The sequence below is a fragment of the Pelodiscus sinensis genome, chromosome 2 (assembly GCF_049634645.1).
Source record: "Pelodiscus sinensis isolate JC-2024 chromosome 2, ASM4963464v1, whole genome shotgun sequence".
In the NCBI taxonomy this organism is placed as follows: domain Eukaryota; kingdom Metazoa; phylum Chordata; order Testudines; family Trionychidae; genus Pelodiscus; species Pelodiscus sinensis.
The window spans coordinates 19,354,121-19,374,103 of NC_134712.1; the positions used below are offsets into that span (position 1 = coordinate 19,354,121).

At 41.6% G+C, this 19,983-nt stretch overlaps 1 protein-coding gene across 1 annotated transcript in view; it reads right to left on the reverse strand.

The window, feature by feature from the left end:
* Positions 1-19,983, reverse strand: part of FER1L6 (fer-1 like family member 6) — a 95,871-nt gene that overhangs the window by 30,606 nt on the left and 45,282 nt on the right. The window contains exons 20-28 of the mRNA XM_006137479.4: positions 18,776-18,900; positions 15,329-15,463; positions 14,632-14,781; positions 9,169-9,279; positions 3,941-4,102; positions 2,752-2,932; positions 2,253-2,479; positions 904-1,026; positions 734-773 (exon numbers count right to left, since the gene is read on the reverse strand). Coding sequence (XP_006137541.4) covers positions 734-773; positions 904-1,026; positions 2,253-2,479; positions 2,752-2,932; positions 3,941-4,102; positions 9,169-9,279; positions 14,632-14,781; positions 15,329-15,463; positions 18,776-18,900 — 1,254 coding nt within the window. The remainder of the gene's footprint in view (positions 1-733; positions 774-903; positions 1,027-2,252; positions 2,480-2,751; positions 2,933-3,940; positions 4,103-9,168; positions 9,280-14,631; positions 14,782-15,328; positions 15,464-18,775; positions 18,901-19,983) is intronic.

A 19,983-nucleotide genomic window follows, 5' to 3' on the forward strand; every position in this document is an offset into this window, starting at 1 on the left:
ACATTTGTAGAAGTCTATCTATGTTAAGGCGTTTTTCAAGACTATCACTGTATGTGGATATGTCCTCAAAACTTTCTATAAAGTTTCTTTTAGGTGGCTAGGTATAGTCCATGCATCAATAGAATTTTGACTGCTAACTGAAATTTTGGTCTGCTGCCACATTCAAAATGATAATGACTGACATTTATGTGGTGCCTTTCATCCAGAATGGTTGAAAAATGCTTTGCCAACTAGAAATCATTTCCACCTCTAGTAAAATATAGCCACCATAGGATGGGAAAAGCCATCACTTTTAGTGTGAAGTGCAAGTCTACATAGGCATTACAAATATTTATTTCCTTTCTCTGCCTAGAAATAGTCGAGTTAGGAAAACGATCGGCTAAAGGTATGGACCCAAAATTTAAAGAGGCTCATTTTTGGATGGGATATAGATGTAGATTATTATGGTAGTAATCTTTCTATAACATCTAACATTGTAAGATTTCCATACTTTTGAGACTGAAATTTACAAAGAATTGCTCATGCAATTTGAACATTGTTAAACCCAATCCTCCAAATCAGTTTTGTATCTCAAAAATCTAATTCAGATATAGATTAAGATCTGAACACTGCCCCTTTCACAATTTTAGAAAAAACAGACAGTGACTATAAACAGCATAAAAATGTTCTTGAATTAGCACAGAACAAGGAATTATAGTTAGTAAACATGTACATATACAAATATTTTACTCACTGTTGTCTGGTTTCTCCTCATTGGGATACATTGCTGTTACCTTTCAAAAGAAAAACAGAATGGTCAGACTCCTAAATATAAATGGAACACTAAAAATGAAGCCACTTTGCATAAATCTAATTTTTAAATACCACACATCTATTTAAGTATGGGGCTTCTGGGGCCTTTACCTTTTTCATTTTTTCCACAGAAGCATCATACTTTGACCACCAATCAATAACATTTTCCGCAGATTCATCTGCTATTGTTCTCTTTTTTCTTTTTGTGGATCGCCGGGTGGATTTTCTTGAGTCCTAGCAAAGTATAAGGAAATATTGTTGGACTGTAGTATTATCACAGCTATTAAAAACCAGCTTAGCTATTCAAGTGAACAGATGTAAGTGGAATGGATTTTACTCTTTGAGAAGCACATTATTTTGTTTCTCTGTCTTTATATCCTATTAGAGAATCTATTGGGATCCTCCAGTTATTAGCCTTCTGCTGGTATCTAATATTACAATTTTAAAATTTGGGACATTACAACAAGAGCAAGATATTTAAAAGGAAGATCTACCTTAGAAAGAATTACTATATTCGGAAGAATACAGACATCCTGATACCCTTGGTTCCCGCCAATATCACTGCATTTGCTGATACATTCGGAACTTTCAATATTATCAGCAATTGAGTTTTGAAGACAACTAAGACTCTGAATAGTCACCAAGAATTCAGTCATTTTGCCCTTCGAAAAGATAAAGAGTCTGATCCCACAAACCAACTACTTATGCAAGTAGGTCCAGTGACATTAATGGGATTACTCATGTGAACAATGACTGAACCCTGTTAAATTGTGCATTCAGCCTTTCACACTAATAAAGAATTGACACTTGTAGCTGACATGTATTTAGCAGTGCTGCTACAAATAGAATGGCAGCAAAGATAATCTGTATTAGACACAGTTACAATACTGGCTGTGTCTGTGGATGAGTCCTTTGCAATGCATGGGTACAAGAGTGAGGGAAATATAGCATTGTTACAGATGTGTACATGTTGTAGAGGTGAGACATGACTGCCTTTCCTTGTCCTTCAAACTGTGAAGAACATTGGCAACATCTAACTACCAGTGCATCCAATGGCTGCAGGAAAGAAGTGGCTACTTTATCCCAATCCAGAAAGTGTAGCTGAAATGGAGCACAATGTCAAACAGTTTTGGCATTCCCTCCATTTTATTTTTAAGACAGAAAGAAAGACAGAAATAAATTAGTTCCCCGTCTAAAAAGTGATAGTTTATAGAGCTGATCAGCTGCATAGGAACTAGAATATATTCTGCCAGTCATGCTGACCAATATTGTTTCATTATTCTTTCTCCATCTGTCTGTATGCACTTGTTGTATATTGTCTTATATGTCGATTGTAACGTTTTTGACACTGGGACTTTTTTTGTCTGTTTGTACAGCATCTAGCACAATGGGGTCCTGGCTTCTGTCTACGGTTCCTTATTATTATTAACAGCTAGCAGATAAGTTTAAGCTAAGTTCACCTTCTGCTTTGCATCTTTTGCTGGTTCAGAGGATGAAGATGTAGATTTATGTGCAGGTAGCAATGAAGAAGTAGGTCCAGCTTCTGCAGCAACAGATTTTGCTGGAACTGGTTCTTGCATTGCTAATGCAGCTGTACCATGCTCTACAGCAACATAAATGTGCTCTGCTGAATATGGTTGTGGTTCAGGTGACGCAGGCAGTTGAGGTGACTCCGGAGAAGCTGAAACTAGAAACATAGCAAGTTGGTAAGAACATGCAGAAAAAAAAAAAAACCAAAAGACAGTCATCCTGTTTGGGTCTCAAGACAATATGAATAATGATCTCTCTTAAAAGTCACACAGGGCTTGATCCTGCAAAGTCCTGAGCCCTCCAGCTCCAGTCCAGTAGATTCCTTAAGCATGTTGTTATTCCCACTGCAATAAGCTATTATCATCTGCTGTTTTAACAGATATTACCTTGTCATTGTACTTGGGGATAAGAGTGATACTGAGTGTTTACCTTGGTCAGTTTCTATAGTGTCCACTGTTGCTGTAGGAGCAGGAAGCTCCGGTGGTTTATATAAATATTGCTTAAGGCAATTGATGGTGTGTGTTCCAACAAGAGTGCTACGGCCAAAAGCTCTCCAGTCAACCACGCAGATGCTGAGTGGTGGATGCAAAAGCTCATTTTCAGGCAATTCCTGGAAGAAAAGAAAAAAGAGCAGCATGAGAGATTTGTTTGCCTCACTAGTGTCCAGAAAAATGTCCTGAAGTGCTGATTCGAGCACCCCGACTCCTGGGGTTCTTTATCCATCAAACAGGGAGAGCATGGGCAGTGAAGTTCTGTCCACACTGCCCTGCCAACCCCACCTAGAAAAGCAACCTGGCTGGTAGGAAAGCTGCTAAAAATGTGTCAGGGAAAACAGAAAAGTCTAGAGGAATCAAGGCAGCATCGGAAATCAGGAAATTTATGAGTTCTAATGACCTCTCTTGTCAGTGACTTAGCCAAAGTAATTTCATTTGACTGCCTCAGTTTACCAGCTGTAAAAGGCAATAATTTACAGGGATATAGTGGGGATTAACTAGGGAGTCTCAGTTTGAATACGTAAAGTGCGATAAAAATTAAATACACCACAGGTATTTTGATATTATTACTGGTGCTCAGATGCCATTGTGCCTTATAAAAGCTTAGACAGACTTATTTCTGTTGATGTTGCCAGTTAGTACAAATCCTCATCCACTGAGCCCTGAATTAAAATGACACTTCATTTTGCAGGAAGCTTCAAAGTACTACTGGCCAGGGCCAAATTCCTATCAACAACCTAGCAGTTAAAGGCACAAAGCTCTTGGGTCATAAGATTTTATCAGGGTTATTTTTAGTAAAAGCCAAAGACAGATCACAGGCAATAAACAAGAATTCACAGAAAGCTGATCTCCGCTGTAGAGGGGGCTGACAGCCTGAGTTTTCCACTGCCCAAGGCTGACAGCCAAAGCCTCAACATCACAGAGGCCATGAAAAATCACGGAAGCTGTGACCTCGGTGACAGACTTGTGGCTTTAGTCATAACCTATCCAGCACTTAAGCTGCCCGGCCTGGCAACAGCACAACTGTGCTGAAAAAGTAAAGAAAATCAAACTTTGCTATAGCTTGTGCCTTCCGCTGAGCCAAAAGAAGACCATGAAAGAGAGCAGCACTGCATGGTACACACCACTTCAAACCTGTCTGTTTGGACACTGAAGTTGGGATTGTTCTTGAAGCTCTGGATGACCGATGATTTAACTCCTTTTCCAGCACATTCGATGAGAACCTGTGGGCGGTCTACGGAGAGAAGCTGGACCTTCTTCAGCTCCCGAACACCCCAGAACAGAACCTATGGCAGGTGGAAGAAAAGCGGTCAGCAAAACATAGGCAGGAGTGGGCCAGACTTACTCACAATCTCCTCACAGTAATACACAGGTAACACCAGGAGTCATTGACCAGATTCACCAGTATGCTCCTGCCACTTTGTGCCATTCAGATGATGCACATCTGCCAGAAAGAGCGGCTGAATCTGGCCCCACTTATCTGCATGAAATTGTTCTAACCACCTGTCAGTGTCTGAATTAAAAAAAAAAGACCTCATATCTTTGAGCTGAACATTGGGAAAATTAAAAACATTAAACCACTAACAAGACATAATCAGTAAATACTGATTTTATTTTTAACAATTCCCTCATCTGCAGGACAAACATGAGTCCCTATTAATCAGAAAGGCCAGATTCTCTGCTATTGCCTACAACAGAGCTACATCCTTTTTTACCAGTTGAGGAAACAGCCCATGGTATTTTTCCAGGATTATTATTTCCCTTGTATGTTTTATGTTTTGATTTACTGCATTCCCATCCTAGAATTCACATGGAATTCCAAGTTTTCTAGCACACAGGTACTTATTAGCAATACAGTTATTTATGCTCTCACTTTAGAAAATAGCATTAAAATGACAATAATTACGGCAATATAAATTACAATGCCAAATCATTCAGGAGTCGACAATAGGTAATGTCTTGACTGAGCAATATTTAAGCACACTCCTGAGTATAAGAACATGATTTGTCCCATTGATATACATGGAATTCATGTGATTAAAGTTAAGCATATGCTTAATTAATTCCGGCCTAAAACAAAAAGCATATTTTTAAAAAGATTTTTCCCTTTGTCCAGTGAACAGTTGTTTCTCTTCCTATTTACCTTTGAAACAATTTGACTTTTTGATCTCTCTCCCCTTCTTCCCCATGCTTGATCCCTCTCCCCTCCTTCCCCATGCTTGAGTTCACACCCAATGCTTGAGTTCACACCCAAGCATTTCTGGTGACTGGCTCCTCAGCCTCAGCACAGTTCATATAATTAAAAATCTGTCATGAATTAGGAATCATCAAAGACAGGCAATTAAACACATTATGTGTAAGTACAGGACCAGCAATAGGAAGTGACACAAGATGGCCGGTTAGAATTCAGTCATTATTCTGACAAATGGGGAGTTGCCAGTGCTCCCTTACATTCTATAGAATGAAGTGACGTTTGGCCAAATTGCAGCTGCTGTTCACAGGGGGCATGTGAGGGGTTGGGGAGAAAGCAAACTACATGCAGGAGGCAGCCATCATTTGGCTGCAAGTTTTGGGAGCAGAGGAGGGGTGGCTAATCTTTAGCCACTAGCAACACTAGTTTTGGTGGAGTGGGGTAGGACTATACCCATCTGCCTCCATCCAATGCTGAAGGGGAATGAAAGAAGGCCAAGCCATGACCTAATTGTTCATACAAGCATCTTCCATACTCATGTGCTGTGACTAGAAAGACTGGTTGCTTATACTACAGTAACTGCAGTTCTATGGGTACTCTGATCAAGGTGTGCATATGCTCCACACACCTGGGACCAGAACATATAAGAATGGCCATACTGAGTCAGACCAAAGGTCCATCCAGCCTGGTATCCTGTCTTCTGACTGGCCAATGCCAGGTTCCCGAAAGGGAATGAACAGAACAGATAAGCATCTAGGGTGTGTCTAGACTACAGTGTTTTTTCAAAAAAAATGTCACCTGCGTCTAGACTGCTGCCGCGTTCATTTAAAATTAAATCAAAAGAACGTGGCAGTTTTTTTGACGGCGAAAAACCTCATTTTAGGAGGAATAACGCCTTTTTTATAAAGTGCTCTTTCGAAAAAAGGTGTTATTGAATGCAAACAGGGCTTTTTCGAAAGAGAGCATCCAGACTTTGCTTTTTCGAAAGAAGTGGTTGCAGTCTAGATGCTCTCTTTCGAAAGAGGCTTGTAGTCTAGACGTACCTCTAGAGTGCCTATACACTGCACCATTATTTCGAGATAACTAGCATTATTTTGAAATAACAATGTGAACATCTACACAGCTATGCCATTATTTCCAAATAATTTCAAAATAATGGACATCTTATTCCAAAATCTGTAAACCTCATTCTACAAGGAATAATGCCTATTCCAAAATAGCTATTTCGAAATAAGGCATGTGTAGATGCTCCACTGCTGCTATTTCAAAATAGCCCCTCACCAGGGTCACTCTAAGTTATTCCTCTCCAGTGCCTCCTGGGCCTCTAAATTGAGATAGCACGTCTACATTAGGGAAGTCTGCCTTGGACTAATTTTGAGGCTTCGCTGCACTGTAGATGTGCTATTTCAAAATAAGCTATTTTGGAATAACTATTCCAGAATAGCTTATTTCGAAATAAGCGTGCACTGTAGACATAACCCTAGTGATCCATTCCCCTGTCGCCTATTATTAGCTTCTGACAAACAGAGATTAGAGATAGCATTCCCGCCCACCATGGCTAATAGCCATAGATAGACTTATCCTTCATGAATTTATCTAGCTCTTAGATTTTTTCATTAGCAGTGTCCTTTAGTCCACGCCTGTGCCTCTCTCCCCCTCGTGCTCTGAACCTAGGATGGACAGGGTGGTGCACACTGATCACTACTCCAGCTCCTTTTCTACCATGAATAACCATGCATCAAGGATCCAAAGCGGAGGAGGAGGAGGGAAAATGGCAGAATCACATAAATTGAAGAACTGCAATTACTGTACAATATAAATAGCCAATTGTTCTACACTGAATGATGGTCCCTGGGTTTGTTCCACTCGAGCGACTCTGAGGCAGTATGCATTAGAGAGGAATGGTGAGGAACTCTGCTGTACTACAGCTCAGAAGACGGTTGTGCTGACCTAGGCATAATATCTTCCAAATGAATGTACAGAGACCCACATTGCCTCTCCATGGATCTCCAGAAGAGGAACATTTCAAAGGGGAGTTACTAATGCAACCTGGGCTCTCACACCTTGTGAAGAGGGGTTTCTGCCAACTCATGGCAACTCATAGCAAAGCAGGATGCAGCCTTATAGGGTAAACTGAGGCAGTCCATGGTATTTCACTAAGAACCTATATTCAAATTCTGAAGACCTGTATAGGCCTCTAACCTCAAAACCTGTAAACTAGTTAGCCTGAGTAGAGGGCCCTTGGGAAGGCACAGTCACCCTAGCAACCACATTCCAAGGGGCCACACCCGCTGATACCAAAACAACCTTACTTACATGTTTTGCTTTAATCTTAGATAATGGGCCCATAAAGTCATAGATCACATCAGCGTGAGGCGCCATCACAGATCTATCATAATTTAACTAGACAAAGTTGCCATTTAATTGGTTGTTGATGTTGGCTTATTTAGGTTGTTAAGGAAAACTACCTGTATTAGTGATAAGGTGTTTAATTCATGATGGTTGGAGATGCTATGTAATTTTTCTTAGTTTATCGGCTTATGTGCTCAATTCGTCTTGCTGCTAGAACTTATCGAATTGCTTCCCCTCCATCCATCAGCCCCCTATATAATGTACTGTAATGTTGTTCTTAGGCAGCGTTCGCCAGCCTAATGAGCTGAGGGACACATCACCAGCGCTGCGTGTAATAAATCCTCTTGCCTGTTTTCACCGCATGCAGGGTGTCCAGACTTATTTCCAACAAGCCTGAAATCCATTAAAGAAAGCCTCTGTGAGGAGACAGCCTTTCTAGTTATATATTTGGCAAAAGAGACAAATAGTTTGGAAGGTTTCCTGAAGGATTATGTTTTCCTCAAGCAGAAGGTCAAGGCTGATAGTCTATACAGAGTGTGGAATTTCCAGTCCTCTGCTGGCTTGGGGCTTCCTTGTACTGAGTGGCCAATGGTGTGGTGGACCAATCATAGTGGGCACATGTGGCCACGCCTCCTCTTCTCTGCTGTGCATGCTCCAGGTGGAAAACAGACAAAAAGAAGCAGCCCAGCTCAGGTAATGAGGTCTTGGATGAGGAAAGACATAACCTGCCAATTCCTAAAACGTGCCTAGCAGAGTCTAACAACCTGGATTATGCTCCAGGTGATGTGCAGACTGCAGAGACAGCTGGGAAAGCCAAGCTGCCACTCTCTGAGACAGCTGTTGAATGTTCTACATCACAGCCCAGAATTCCCCACTCAAGGGCCATACACTAATTAGTATTTTGCCCTGCCCAGAGGGCTATTTTCCCAGGGCATCTGCCAGCCACAACCTGGAAGTTGCAGGATCAACAGACTGTTTGTTTTGCTCCAGCTCAGAGGCTGCCAGACTATAGACTGTTTATTTTGCCCCGCCCAGAGTTCATATCAGGGGCGGCCCTAGACTAGCTGCCAGCAACTGGTGCCCTAGGCAAACTATGCAATCAGTGCCCCCATCTCCAAACCCCTCAACGATATTGCGCCACCATTTAGCACCCCATTTAACTTGGCGCCCTAAGCAACCGCCTAGTTCGCCTATATGGACAGGCTACCCCTGCATAAACTAATTCATATTTTGACCTATCCAGAGTGCTAATTTCCCCAGTTCAATTGCTTGGCCCTGCTTTGCAGGATCACAAAGCTATTTGCTTGCTTCCTCCCAACCTGGGACATATTGCGACTTTTTTAGTTTGTAAGGGGCCATAGGTTTCACCCTGCTTGGAAGGCCCGTTCTCTCAATGCCACTGCCAATCCCAACTGAGAGCCGAAGGCTATAGCCCGTTTATTTGCCTTGCCCTGCCCAGCAATTTCAGATGGCTTACTGTTGTGCCCTGCTCAAAGGACTAAAGACACAGACTGTTTGATTGTTCTGCTGTCCCAGCCAGGAGACTGCGAGGCCCAGACTGCTTGGCCCACAGACTGAGACTGGTTCCATACTGGATATATGGGGGCTCATTACAGGCCCCATACTGGAGACCTTCAGAAGCCTTACTGAAAACAGACAGGCAAAGACTGAATGAGTGTTGTGCGTTCCTGAGGTTATGTCACAAACATCTGTCTTCTCACTGAATACACTATCCCCATTGCTGCACACTGAAAATATAGGCTGTATGCACGTCAGAAACAGTCAATAAAATTACACTTTGCAAGTTACCTCTACTCTGTATTTGCTTAAAACAGGCCGGATGTTGGCTGGAACTGGGTAGATTTGGCTGACATCAGGTGGATCCACTGGTGGAAGGCTCTCTGGACCAGAATCAGGAATCTGCAAATTGAAATAGTCATAATTCTTTATCACTGATCTGTGAAATATAGCCTCCAGTCCTCCTGGAAGTTGTCCATCGCATACAGCGCTTTCCGGCAACTTGGGCTGTCATGCAGACACAATATACACTCGGCATTGTGAGAAAGACATGCCTTGGAATCTTCTCTGGGCTGACATCAGGCCAAAGCACTTCATGGAAACAGGTCATTTTAAATTCACTAGTCTGCATGTAGGTATCTGACAGACCTTGTGTTGTATAGATACAGGAAAACTCTACAAAAATATAGTAATCCTGCCTAATAAAAATCTCTACTTACAGGCTCTCAAGACTACAGCAAAACTGTAGTTCCAATTCTCATTTTAAAATGTCACCTGGATTAAAGGCCACATACTTAGCAAGCAATCCAGATATTAGTACTTTACAGCCAGCCAAAATTTTGAAACATGAATCGAAAAATATCCAGTAGACCATATTTGATCTCTCTCTGAAAGTGATCAGGGCTCTGCTTGTTCTGCTAGGCTTTGTTTCAACAGGCCACCACCCATTTTGGAAGACCTGTCAAACTAGAGATGTGTCATCTATGTTTGGGAATGCTCATCTCCGGTCCCAAATGTCAAGGCTGGGCCCTCTCCGTATACAGCACCTTAGCAAAATGCTTCAAGCAAATGGCCTTTGTATTGTGCATCAGTGCATGTGCATCTATATTCAGTCTAGGAATAGAAAAGAGGCTGGTACTCAAATTTGCATCAGAGTCCTCACTGGAGACAGGGAAATGGAGAGTGAGAATATTTAGTAATTATTCTGACTCTTGAATACCAACTAAATATCGATGTAAACACCTCCACAACCATGCTCTGGCTCTCTTGTCTTCTTGAGCTGCCTTCCAAAGGGAAGCTCCCTCCTTTATTCCCTTTCCCTCCCTAATTTTCAGGGGCCAGTTGGTGCACATGCACTTTCCCATAATCTCTCTAAGGTGAATCTATGCCCCTGCCTGGTTTGGGATATCTTTCCTTCCTTATTAGTGCTGGCTGAGCCAAGGGGATACTGATCTCTTCTACCAGAAACTCAATTTCTAACCCTGACAAAATGGTGAATTTCTGTTTCACATACTGCCTCCTTTTGCTTAGGAAACTGTTTGGCTTCGTTATGAAACACAATACATAAAGAGGCGGCAATGGGACAAGATTAGAGAGGATGAATGTGAAATATCTGCTAGTTAACGAAGGGCAAAAGAAATTAGATCAAATAGATGTGTCATGGCATGATAATGACCACACACAACTGAAAGGGGAAGGATTCTGGGAAAGAGTCATAGTAATGTAGTATTTAGAGTGCTTTATAATTATTGTCACTGAAACATAAAGGCTATGAGAGAGTCATAAGGGGATTTGTAAAGTTCATATCTTTTGTTTCTCTTAAATAGAAACCATGTCTCTCCTATGTGCTCATATGTGCTATGTGGAAAGTTCATTTAGTATGTGGAAAAGGAGATATTTTTCTTTTTACCTTGTAGGGGCAACAAACAGAAGAGGGTAAAACATCTCAGAGTGACAGTATTACACAGCACAGTGACTATGATAATAATACACTAAAGCAATAATTCACATTTATATACAAAAGTGCCTCTCCTCCATGACAATCCCAAAGCACTTTATACACTGAAAAGTGGGATGGTTTCACCAGCCCTTCCCTAACAAAAGGGAAAACACAGCAGCTGTTTAATTACAGATATGTAGCTGAATCTCCTTTCTATTGCATCATAAAGCTCCCTCAACTTCTGTGGAATTGCACTGTTAAAACAAGAGTTTTTGCTGCAGTGCTATTGTGCCATAGTTTAAGATAAGAAGTAAAGAATTACACCATATTCAGCTGAATTTGCACAGGGGATTTTCAGTGACAGGAGAAATGAAATTACTGGAGGATTAAAAACTTTGGGAGCTAACAATGAAAATATTCAAAAACTCATCGTTTGGTATAAGCTTCTTGTAAACATTTTGTTAAAAAGCTGGCCCCTTTTTTCTTTAAAAAAGAGCTTTTTACCTAGTAACAATAATTCTATTTTCAGTCGGTATTGGGCCCATTCAAAATAAAAGGGGACTATGAGACTCTAAAGCTGAAATTTAAAAATTACCATTGGAATTTTCACATTTCTGATGTATACATTTAGTTTGAAATTTCAGGGAGGTCATTTCCAGATCATGTCAGTAATTATACAGATGGGAACAATTCCAAGATGTCTAGGCCAGCATTCCTGGCTCTCAAGAAAGGAGTCCTGTGATCTTAAATGACTGCAAATGATCAAGACTAGTACATGAGGTAATATATTTTATTGGACCACATTGTATTGGTGAAAGACAAGCTTTAAAGCCACACAGAACTCTTCTTCAGGTCTCGGAAAGGTAAATCACAGCTAAATGCAAAGTGGAACAGATTATTTAGCAATAAGAAGTTATCACATGAAGAGATCATTCAAGGTAGAGTGGCCCATTAACACCTCTGCAGTCATAGGACACTAAGGCTTTTTTTAATGCATCTTTTAGCAATATGGCCATGTCGATACAACCATGTAGCTAAAAGTCTGCAATATGGCCACTGTTTGTCAGTTCTTTTGCCAACAAAATGCTTCCACCCACAATGAGCAGTGCTCACATTGCTCACACTGTTGGCAAGAGAGTGCTCCTGCCGGCAATGCACTGTTCACACCGGCACCTGTTGTGAACAATCTGATGTCTTTCAGCAGGGGGTTAACACTTCTGAAAAAGTTTTGTCATCAATCAACAGTGCAGACATAGTCAAAGAGAGGTTAGTGGGATACAGATTGTTGTCATAAACCACAAATCCAGTGCCTCTGTTCTGTCCATGATTATTAGTGTCTACAAGAGTCATGAATGTAAGCTTCCTGGCCCATTTTTTGAGTGTGTTGGGCATGTTTCCTTTGAGGATGAGGATTGATAGACTAGATATAGAGTGACTGCCGTGTAAAAGTGTTCACCCACAGATGAGAGCGATCTTTTGTTTTTAATCATTTTCCTCTGTGAAGATATTTGAGGGCATAGAGATTGTCTGGTTTCACCCACATAATTGATAACTGGGGCATTTAGTGCCCTGGATGAGATATACGGTCCACATGCTGAGACAGGCATGTGTAGGATCCATGGATCTTAAAATCTGTCTTGTGGGAGGTGTTGATTATTGTAACAGTGGCAATATACGCACTGCATAAGATAGCAAGTGTCCATTTTTAGCCATTGTTTCTCTGATCTATTTCTTTAAGTGTCTGCAGTGCTGTTATATGGCAGTGTTTCTCAACCAGTGGTATGACTACCCTTAGGGGTACTTGAGAGAAGTCTGGAGGGTACATCAACACAACTGAAGTTTGGAGAAAACTTAATTATTATTTTAAATTTTACAGCACTTTATTATTTTTGTACTTTTTACACCCAAAAATGTCATCGTCCACCCGGCTACTATTAAATTGTTTAAACAAATATGTTGCAATGGTAGAAAAAAATTGTGTGTCTGAAAACTGTAGGTTCTGGGGGTACTTATATACATTTTTTTTTTTTGAAAAAGGGGTATTTTATTAAAAAGGTTGAGCAACACCGTTATATTTCTTTCAACTTTAACTCTTTTGCACTGACCTGGAACGTCAGCAGTAATTTCAAAAAGGGAGCTTCTCTCATGTACATTTGTTACTCTAATTGTAAACTGCCTGAAATAAACAATAATTTGTACCTTGGAACAATCTCATGTGGCATGTCAGTGAAAGGGTTATTATCTCACAGGTACAGAGTGAATGAGTGATTGTAGATTTTCTGCCTACTGGGCATCATCAGGAACCCTTTGATATTGAAAAGAAACTGCCAGCACAGTTGGCCTCTGAGAAGACTTTGAAGCCTCTCATATATTTTAACACATCTTTTCTTGAATGATTCTTTAAGATCCATGCTCCTGAGCATTATCTGTGGTAAAAATAAGCATTATTTTGGGTATAATCACCAAGATAAACTATGATGAGTAGGAGAATGCTCAATGCCAGTGCTGGGTCATTTTTATGTTTACTTTTGGCACTTTATTCAGGCCTTAGATATTTTCAGATCAGTCTAGCATGTTGTGCTGTTCCCCTTGTCCAGATAAAAGTAACATAAAACTGAATGTTAGTTCTCTTCACTAGAAACATGGATTAGATGAAATATTGAAGAAAAAGCCCCATTGATTATGGTGCTAGATTCTGTCGTTAATTAAACCTTCTTCCCCCAATAAACTGGCAAGTTTACCTCATTGGAGTTATTTAGGTTTAATTGGGGAAACAATTAGCTTTAACGTGCAATTTTACTCTGCCAAGTGTCTATACAAATTACATCATGGGTGTCTGTAATTGATTCCAGAACAAATCTGTCAGTTTACAAGTAAAAAGACATTTCTTCTACCTATCAGTCCAGCAAAGTTTGCTTGGGGTCTGGAAATCAAATTGTCTTAAATCTTGTTTGTGCATTTGCAAAGACATGCCCAGAATTCAGCTCTGCAGCTAGAAACTGATTAACAAATCTATTTCTGAGCTACAGCTAGAACAGAACCCAGTTAGCTCTCCCTTAAACACATTGCCTCCATAGTGATAATACGAGCAAGCAGTAGAGGGTGAACCTCTCTAATCTGGCACCTTGGGGACCTGGTCAAGAGAACTTGCCAAACCACGGGAGGTCAACATTGTTTAGCAGCATTACCAACACTTCCACTGCTTACTGGACTCGTAGAAGACATTTAGGGGTAAATTAGAACTAACTAATAGCACAGAACAGAAAGCCAGGGCTGGTGGCTGCAAATTAACATTTTAGGACCACAGGAAACGTGGCCACCCCCATCATAAGTGGACATCTGGCTACCTAAAATCATGACGGACCACGGATGTTGCTGTACTGGACAGGTTCAACCTGTAGTAACAAATTATTAGTGTTGTTATAAACATAGGACTCTGAAAAGACATGGGGAGCAGTAAGAAGATGCCATTTTTACACAGAACAAAGCCGCTTGCGGCCAATAGAATCAGAGCAGGGTAAAACCAGTGTAAATGTGAGGCTAGAGGACCCAGACGGCTTGCAGCTGAGAGATCAGGGGCATTGTTTATTGCTCCAACTGTGGGATGAGTAGGAATAACACCTGCATCTTGTTCTAGGCATATGAGATATAATGGAAAAAGGGTTCAATTCTCGTCTCTCCTGGATGCACTGAGTTTAACAAGTGATGCACCTGCCTGAATGAAGGCAGGACTAGGACCACGGTGTCTCATTGTACCCCAAATGCTCTGGCATGCCCCAAAGGTGAATGTAAAGAGTCAAATGATTCTAGCTCACCTGCAGCAGCTCAAATGCAGCAAGAAGATCTCCCCCAGACAGATTTCCACAGTGCACTGGGTGATAAGACAGTTTAGGTGGCTCATATTTCTGATCGGCAAGTCTCACCACAGGAGCAGCCACTGTTGAGCCAATATAGTCTGATTTACCCTAGATAAATAAGGATACATGCTTCAGTCTTTTTTGGAAGTGGTCTACACATAACAGCAGCCACAGGAACCTAGCTCCTCCCACCCTAGAGCCAAATGTAGGAAATGATCTTTTAATAGTTATGACAAAACTGCCCAGTGAGAGACACAGCAAAATACAATGGAGGACAACAACTGAAATGAAGTAGGGTGAATTTCTTTAAACTCGTCTGATGTTTACCAAGGCCTGAGTTTCACATTTCAGCAATTCTGAAGGCAATGTCCTAACAAGCAGTGAGATGGTCCCAGATTTCTGTGGGCTGGAGTTAAATTTGGACTGCTGAATATACAGAAATATAATCATTACAACTGTGTACAAGTAAAAAGATATTCTAACACTAAATCCCATTACCATATGAGTTTCCATTTAAATGTCAGGACATGGATTTACATGGCCAGATAAGCTATTTTAAAATGTCTCTTAAATGACACAGCTTTGATTTTTGCACAGATAATACATTATATCCCCCAAACTCTGATTTTTTAAAGAAGAAGCTTTTCATCTTTACCACTGCATCGTCATCGTAGAGCTCTATGACTATCACTGGTGGGAATTCAGCAATTTCCTTTCCGTCGCCATGGAGCTCAATGTTATTGAACAGCAGCATCTGATTCCATGTAGGGGATAATGTCTGAGAAATGATCTAGTGAAAAACAAGCATCATTTTAAGAAGGCTGTTAAAAGACTGATTGGGGTGCGCCAGCAGAAAGTGGATGCACTGTGATGAAATCTTTTCCAATAGCCTAAACTAAACTTTTAACAAGAAGGTACAATACAGAGTCAGCTGTTCAGTGTGCACCATTTAAGGTCCATTTTAAGTGCCTACTGCAAGCCTCATTTAATGCCCGGTCCAGTGAAGCATTTAAGCACGTGTGTACTATTGCTCCCATTCACTTCAATGAGGTTACTCATGTACCTAAAGTTATGTCACTTTATACCTTAAATAGTTTGCTAGACTGGAGTTTTAAATCCCTAACATGGCTCTTCATAAGTGCACTGAAAAACTTTCCCACGCAGATGAATACCACCCATGTGCATTCTGAGCTATACAAGATCCTCCCTCTTCCCCTCCATACCCAATGCTCTTCCTTCACTCAGAACAAGATATATGACTTTATATTTTGAATCCTTGTGCATGCAAAACTCATAATGCAGTCTAAGGCTATGTCTAGACTGCAAGCCTCTTTCGAAAGAGGCTCTTTCGAAAGATACTTTCGAAAGAGCCTCTTTCGAAAGAGAGCGTCTAGACTGCACGCGGAACTTTCGAAAGAGCAAGCTGCTTTTTCGAAAGAAAGCACCCAGTGAGTCTGGATGCTCTCTTTCGAAGAAGCCCTATTTACATTCAAGAACGCCTTCTTTCGAAAGAAGCACTTTCGAAAGAAGGCGTTCTTCCTCGTGAAATGAGGTTTACCGCCGTCGAAAGAAAAGCCGCGTTCTTTCGATTTAATTTCGAAAGAACGCGGCTGCAGTCTAGACGCAGGTGAAGTTTTTTCGGAAAAAGGCTACTTTTCCCGAAAAAAACCCTGAGTCTGGACACAGCCTAAGGGAGGGATGCCTGTTTAGTGACTGCAGGATCAGTCCCTGTATAGTTAGAGAGGGACAGTGCAAAATGTATTCCATTTTTTCTTACTGTGGAGTAAACATTCTCCGAGCCATTTTTCTTCATATATAAATGGCATAAATAACTCAAAATGTTCTTATTGAACAAGGTGATTAATTCATAGCAAATCCGTAGTTTTTATTTTTTTTCCTTTCAATTTGCTGCTGCACTTCAGACATGGTGGGCTATTCAAGGCACTTCCTCAAAGACAACAGATTAGCTGCTTTGGCAGGGAAAGAATCTACCCACGGTATATTTTAAAGAAAAAATATCAGCTGCAAAATCTGACTCTCATAAACTGCTGCTGTTCTGTTAAATGAAAATGGCTTCTTTCACCATGGTTTATTGGAGCTTGGCAAACATAATTCTAAAAACAATTAAAATGATCACCTGTAGACATTATGTTATTTTGCACGTATGGGGGTACAAACCGATGTGGGTCTGATTCTACTCTCAGGTATGCTAGCTTATACCAGGATCAACTCCACTGACATCCAGGCCACATCTACACTAGGAAACTATTTCGAAATTGCTAAATTCAACTTCCGATTTAATACATTCGAACTAGCAGGTCCACAAAACGGAGAAGCCTCAAAATTAGTCCAAGACAGGCTCTGTTAATGTGGATGCACTACCTCGACTTAGAACCCCAGGAAGCACAGAGGAGTAATTAGTTTGCATTCTTCTATGGATTATTTTGAAATTGTAGCACCAGAGCATCCACGCTACCATTATTTTGAAATAACTATTTCAGAATTAGTGCTACTCCTCATAAAAAGCAGGAGTACAGAGTTCAAATTCCACAGCCCATGATTTCAAAATAATGGGCTTGGTAGTGTGGACGTTCCACGTATAAATTCTACCTTGTAGAGGTTATTTTGTAATAAGGTCCTAGTGTAGACCAGGGCCCAGAGAGCTACAATGGGGAAAACAAAGGTTAACTCAAATGACTGTAACCATAAGGGCAAAGCAGAAAAAACTGAGAGTAGAACCAGGCCTTATGATTCTAGAGACCCACCCGGATAAGAGAAACCTTTTTCTCCTTCTGCCTTCCCCAGTGCTGCTGCTATAGAAATTTCCTTCCAAGAGCCAGGAGATAAACATTTTTCTTAAGGCTCAGTTACACTGTGAAAAGTGACTAAAAATAGTTTGAATTGCATTCTACATGTTTTGATTTGTGTCAAATATGCTTTGTTTACAAGAGAAATGGTGGGTTTCCAAACTTTAACCTTTGCAAACTTAAGGCAGGCTCTGAGAATCAAGCTGGGTTCTTTCCATTGAACTGGATGAGTGAAAGTGAAATCCAGTTCTCCCACCCAAACCCTGGCCAGGTTGCAGGGTTGCCATGCAATCCCTCCCACCTCCCTCATGGGTAATAAATCAGCCATCGCGTGCACTGGATGCACAGTGTACTGAAACCACAGGATCTGGGTAGAAGCCCCTCTTTTGTCCCCAGGGAACTCCTGGACTATTCCAAAATGGGCCTTTCATGCCAAACTATGTGGGGCTAGTTCGGAGACCATTTCTCCAGTGCAGAGGCATCCCTACGAGGCCTCCCCATGAGCATGTCTTTTGCAGGATTTAAGTAGTGCAGACAGCCTTTGCACCTGGTGTAGGCTTCACTTAGTAATGCCTCTCTGCAATCATCCTCATGCTCTGTTAAACTCCATTTGTGAGGGCCAAACTGACTCAGGTGAACACAGGTGACTAAGCATTGGTTATTAATCACAAAAAATAGTGGAGGTGATTCAGAATGCAACATTTGTCCCTCTGGTAGTGGGAATAGCCCAATCTTAAAATGTAAAGAGGAACATCTTTACTGCACGGAAGACTGACACTGCTGAGGTGTCATACCAGAAGCTAAAATAGCAGTGGTATCTCTAATGATGGGCATATATCCTCAAAACAGATGGATTTGCTAGGACTTCTGTTTTCAACAATGCTCAGTATTCAGATGGCTGGATCGTAGTGCTACAGTGCAATATGAATGGTCCTCAAATAAGTAAGCACTCATCATAATGAAACACTCATCCTTTACGTTTCTGGAACCCCTTCTGTCTAAGGATCTCAAAGTGCTTTACAAACTGTGATGAATTAAGCCTCATAACGTCAGTATGGTAGCGAAGTAGTTTTTCATTTGGCATTATTCTAAATAAACAGAAACTGAAACTGAAACATCTAATACTGGCTGTTGACAGTGACAGATGATTGCACTAGATGCATCATTGGTCTGATCTGGTAAGGTAATTCCTAATTGCCCTTGAAGAATCAATGTTTTCTTTTCTCATTTCCCCCCACTAACGAGATTTCTCAGCTCCTTGTTTACCCAAGGAGAATGAAGATTTTGCAACTTACCTTGGTAGTCTGACAATGTGAAATGAATGTTACTTTGGCGAAAGGATCAGAAAGTCCAGAGCTGTCTGCTGCAATGAGCCCCCTTGCCTGATACATGTGGGCTCTTAACTGGAAGCGATGACAGGCTGTGTAATGACAATGAATAGAGTTTTATCAGTGGGGGAAGAGATACCATGAGAATATGGGAAGAGGATGATCAAAAAATGTTTACCACCCCCAAATTCCAAAATCTGCTGCCTCACAGAACTTACTGCGGAGTGTGCTCATCATTTTACAGTGAGGGTATTTGAGGGATGGAGAGTTTACATGATAGCCCCAAATGCACCTAGAGTCAGTGTCAGAGCCAGAGTCAAAACTCAGCTCTGCTAATTTCCCACCTTTTCTCTAACCACTTGACCATACTACCTCCCTAGGTATATTTATCATTTACTGTGTGTTCTAGCATGTACAGGCAGTCCCCGGGTTACGTACAAGATAGGGACTGTAGGTTTGTTCTTAAGTTGAATTTGTATGTAAGTCGGAACTGGTACATATTGTAGGGGAAACTCTAGCCAAACATTTTTTTTAGTTTTGGATAGCATAGGGAAAGGTTAACTCCCCTCTAATGTTTGTTTTGCTGTCTGTTCCCCTGTTCAGAAGATTTCACATCTATTTCTGTCCCTGTGACAAACTCAGGACTAAAGAAGTAACTCATCAAATACCAAACAGCTCTGCACCATGCTTTGAGCTAATAGCTTTATTTCCACACACCACCCAGGGTTCTAGGAGGAGGGTCCTTTTTTTGCTAACACAATGAGGCCAGCACTTTGTTTGTTTTGGTGGAGTCTTTGTTTGCCCAGGGAGCCCAGCATGTATAGGGGGAGGAGGGGCGGAGAGGCTGCTTTTGTCTGCTGTTCGGCAGCCTGTTGCTCAGGGGAGGGGGCAGCCTGTTGCTGGCAGGGGGGGAGGAGGGAGGCGTGCAGGATGCGAGGCCGCGGGGGGGGGGGGGCAGCGGGCATGGGGAGGCATTTTTCCTCTGCCCGGCAGCTCTGCGGGATCCCTGTCCCTGTGGCCAGCTGCTGCAGGCAGAGGCCAGTTGGAGCCCGCCGAGGAGGAGGAGGAGGTGGATTCTAGGACCCAGGTGAGCGAGCCCCGGGGACGCTGCTGCGCTCCGGGAGCCCGGCATGTATAGAGGGGAGGAGGGGCAGAGAGGCTGCTTTTGTCTGTTC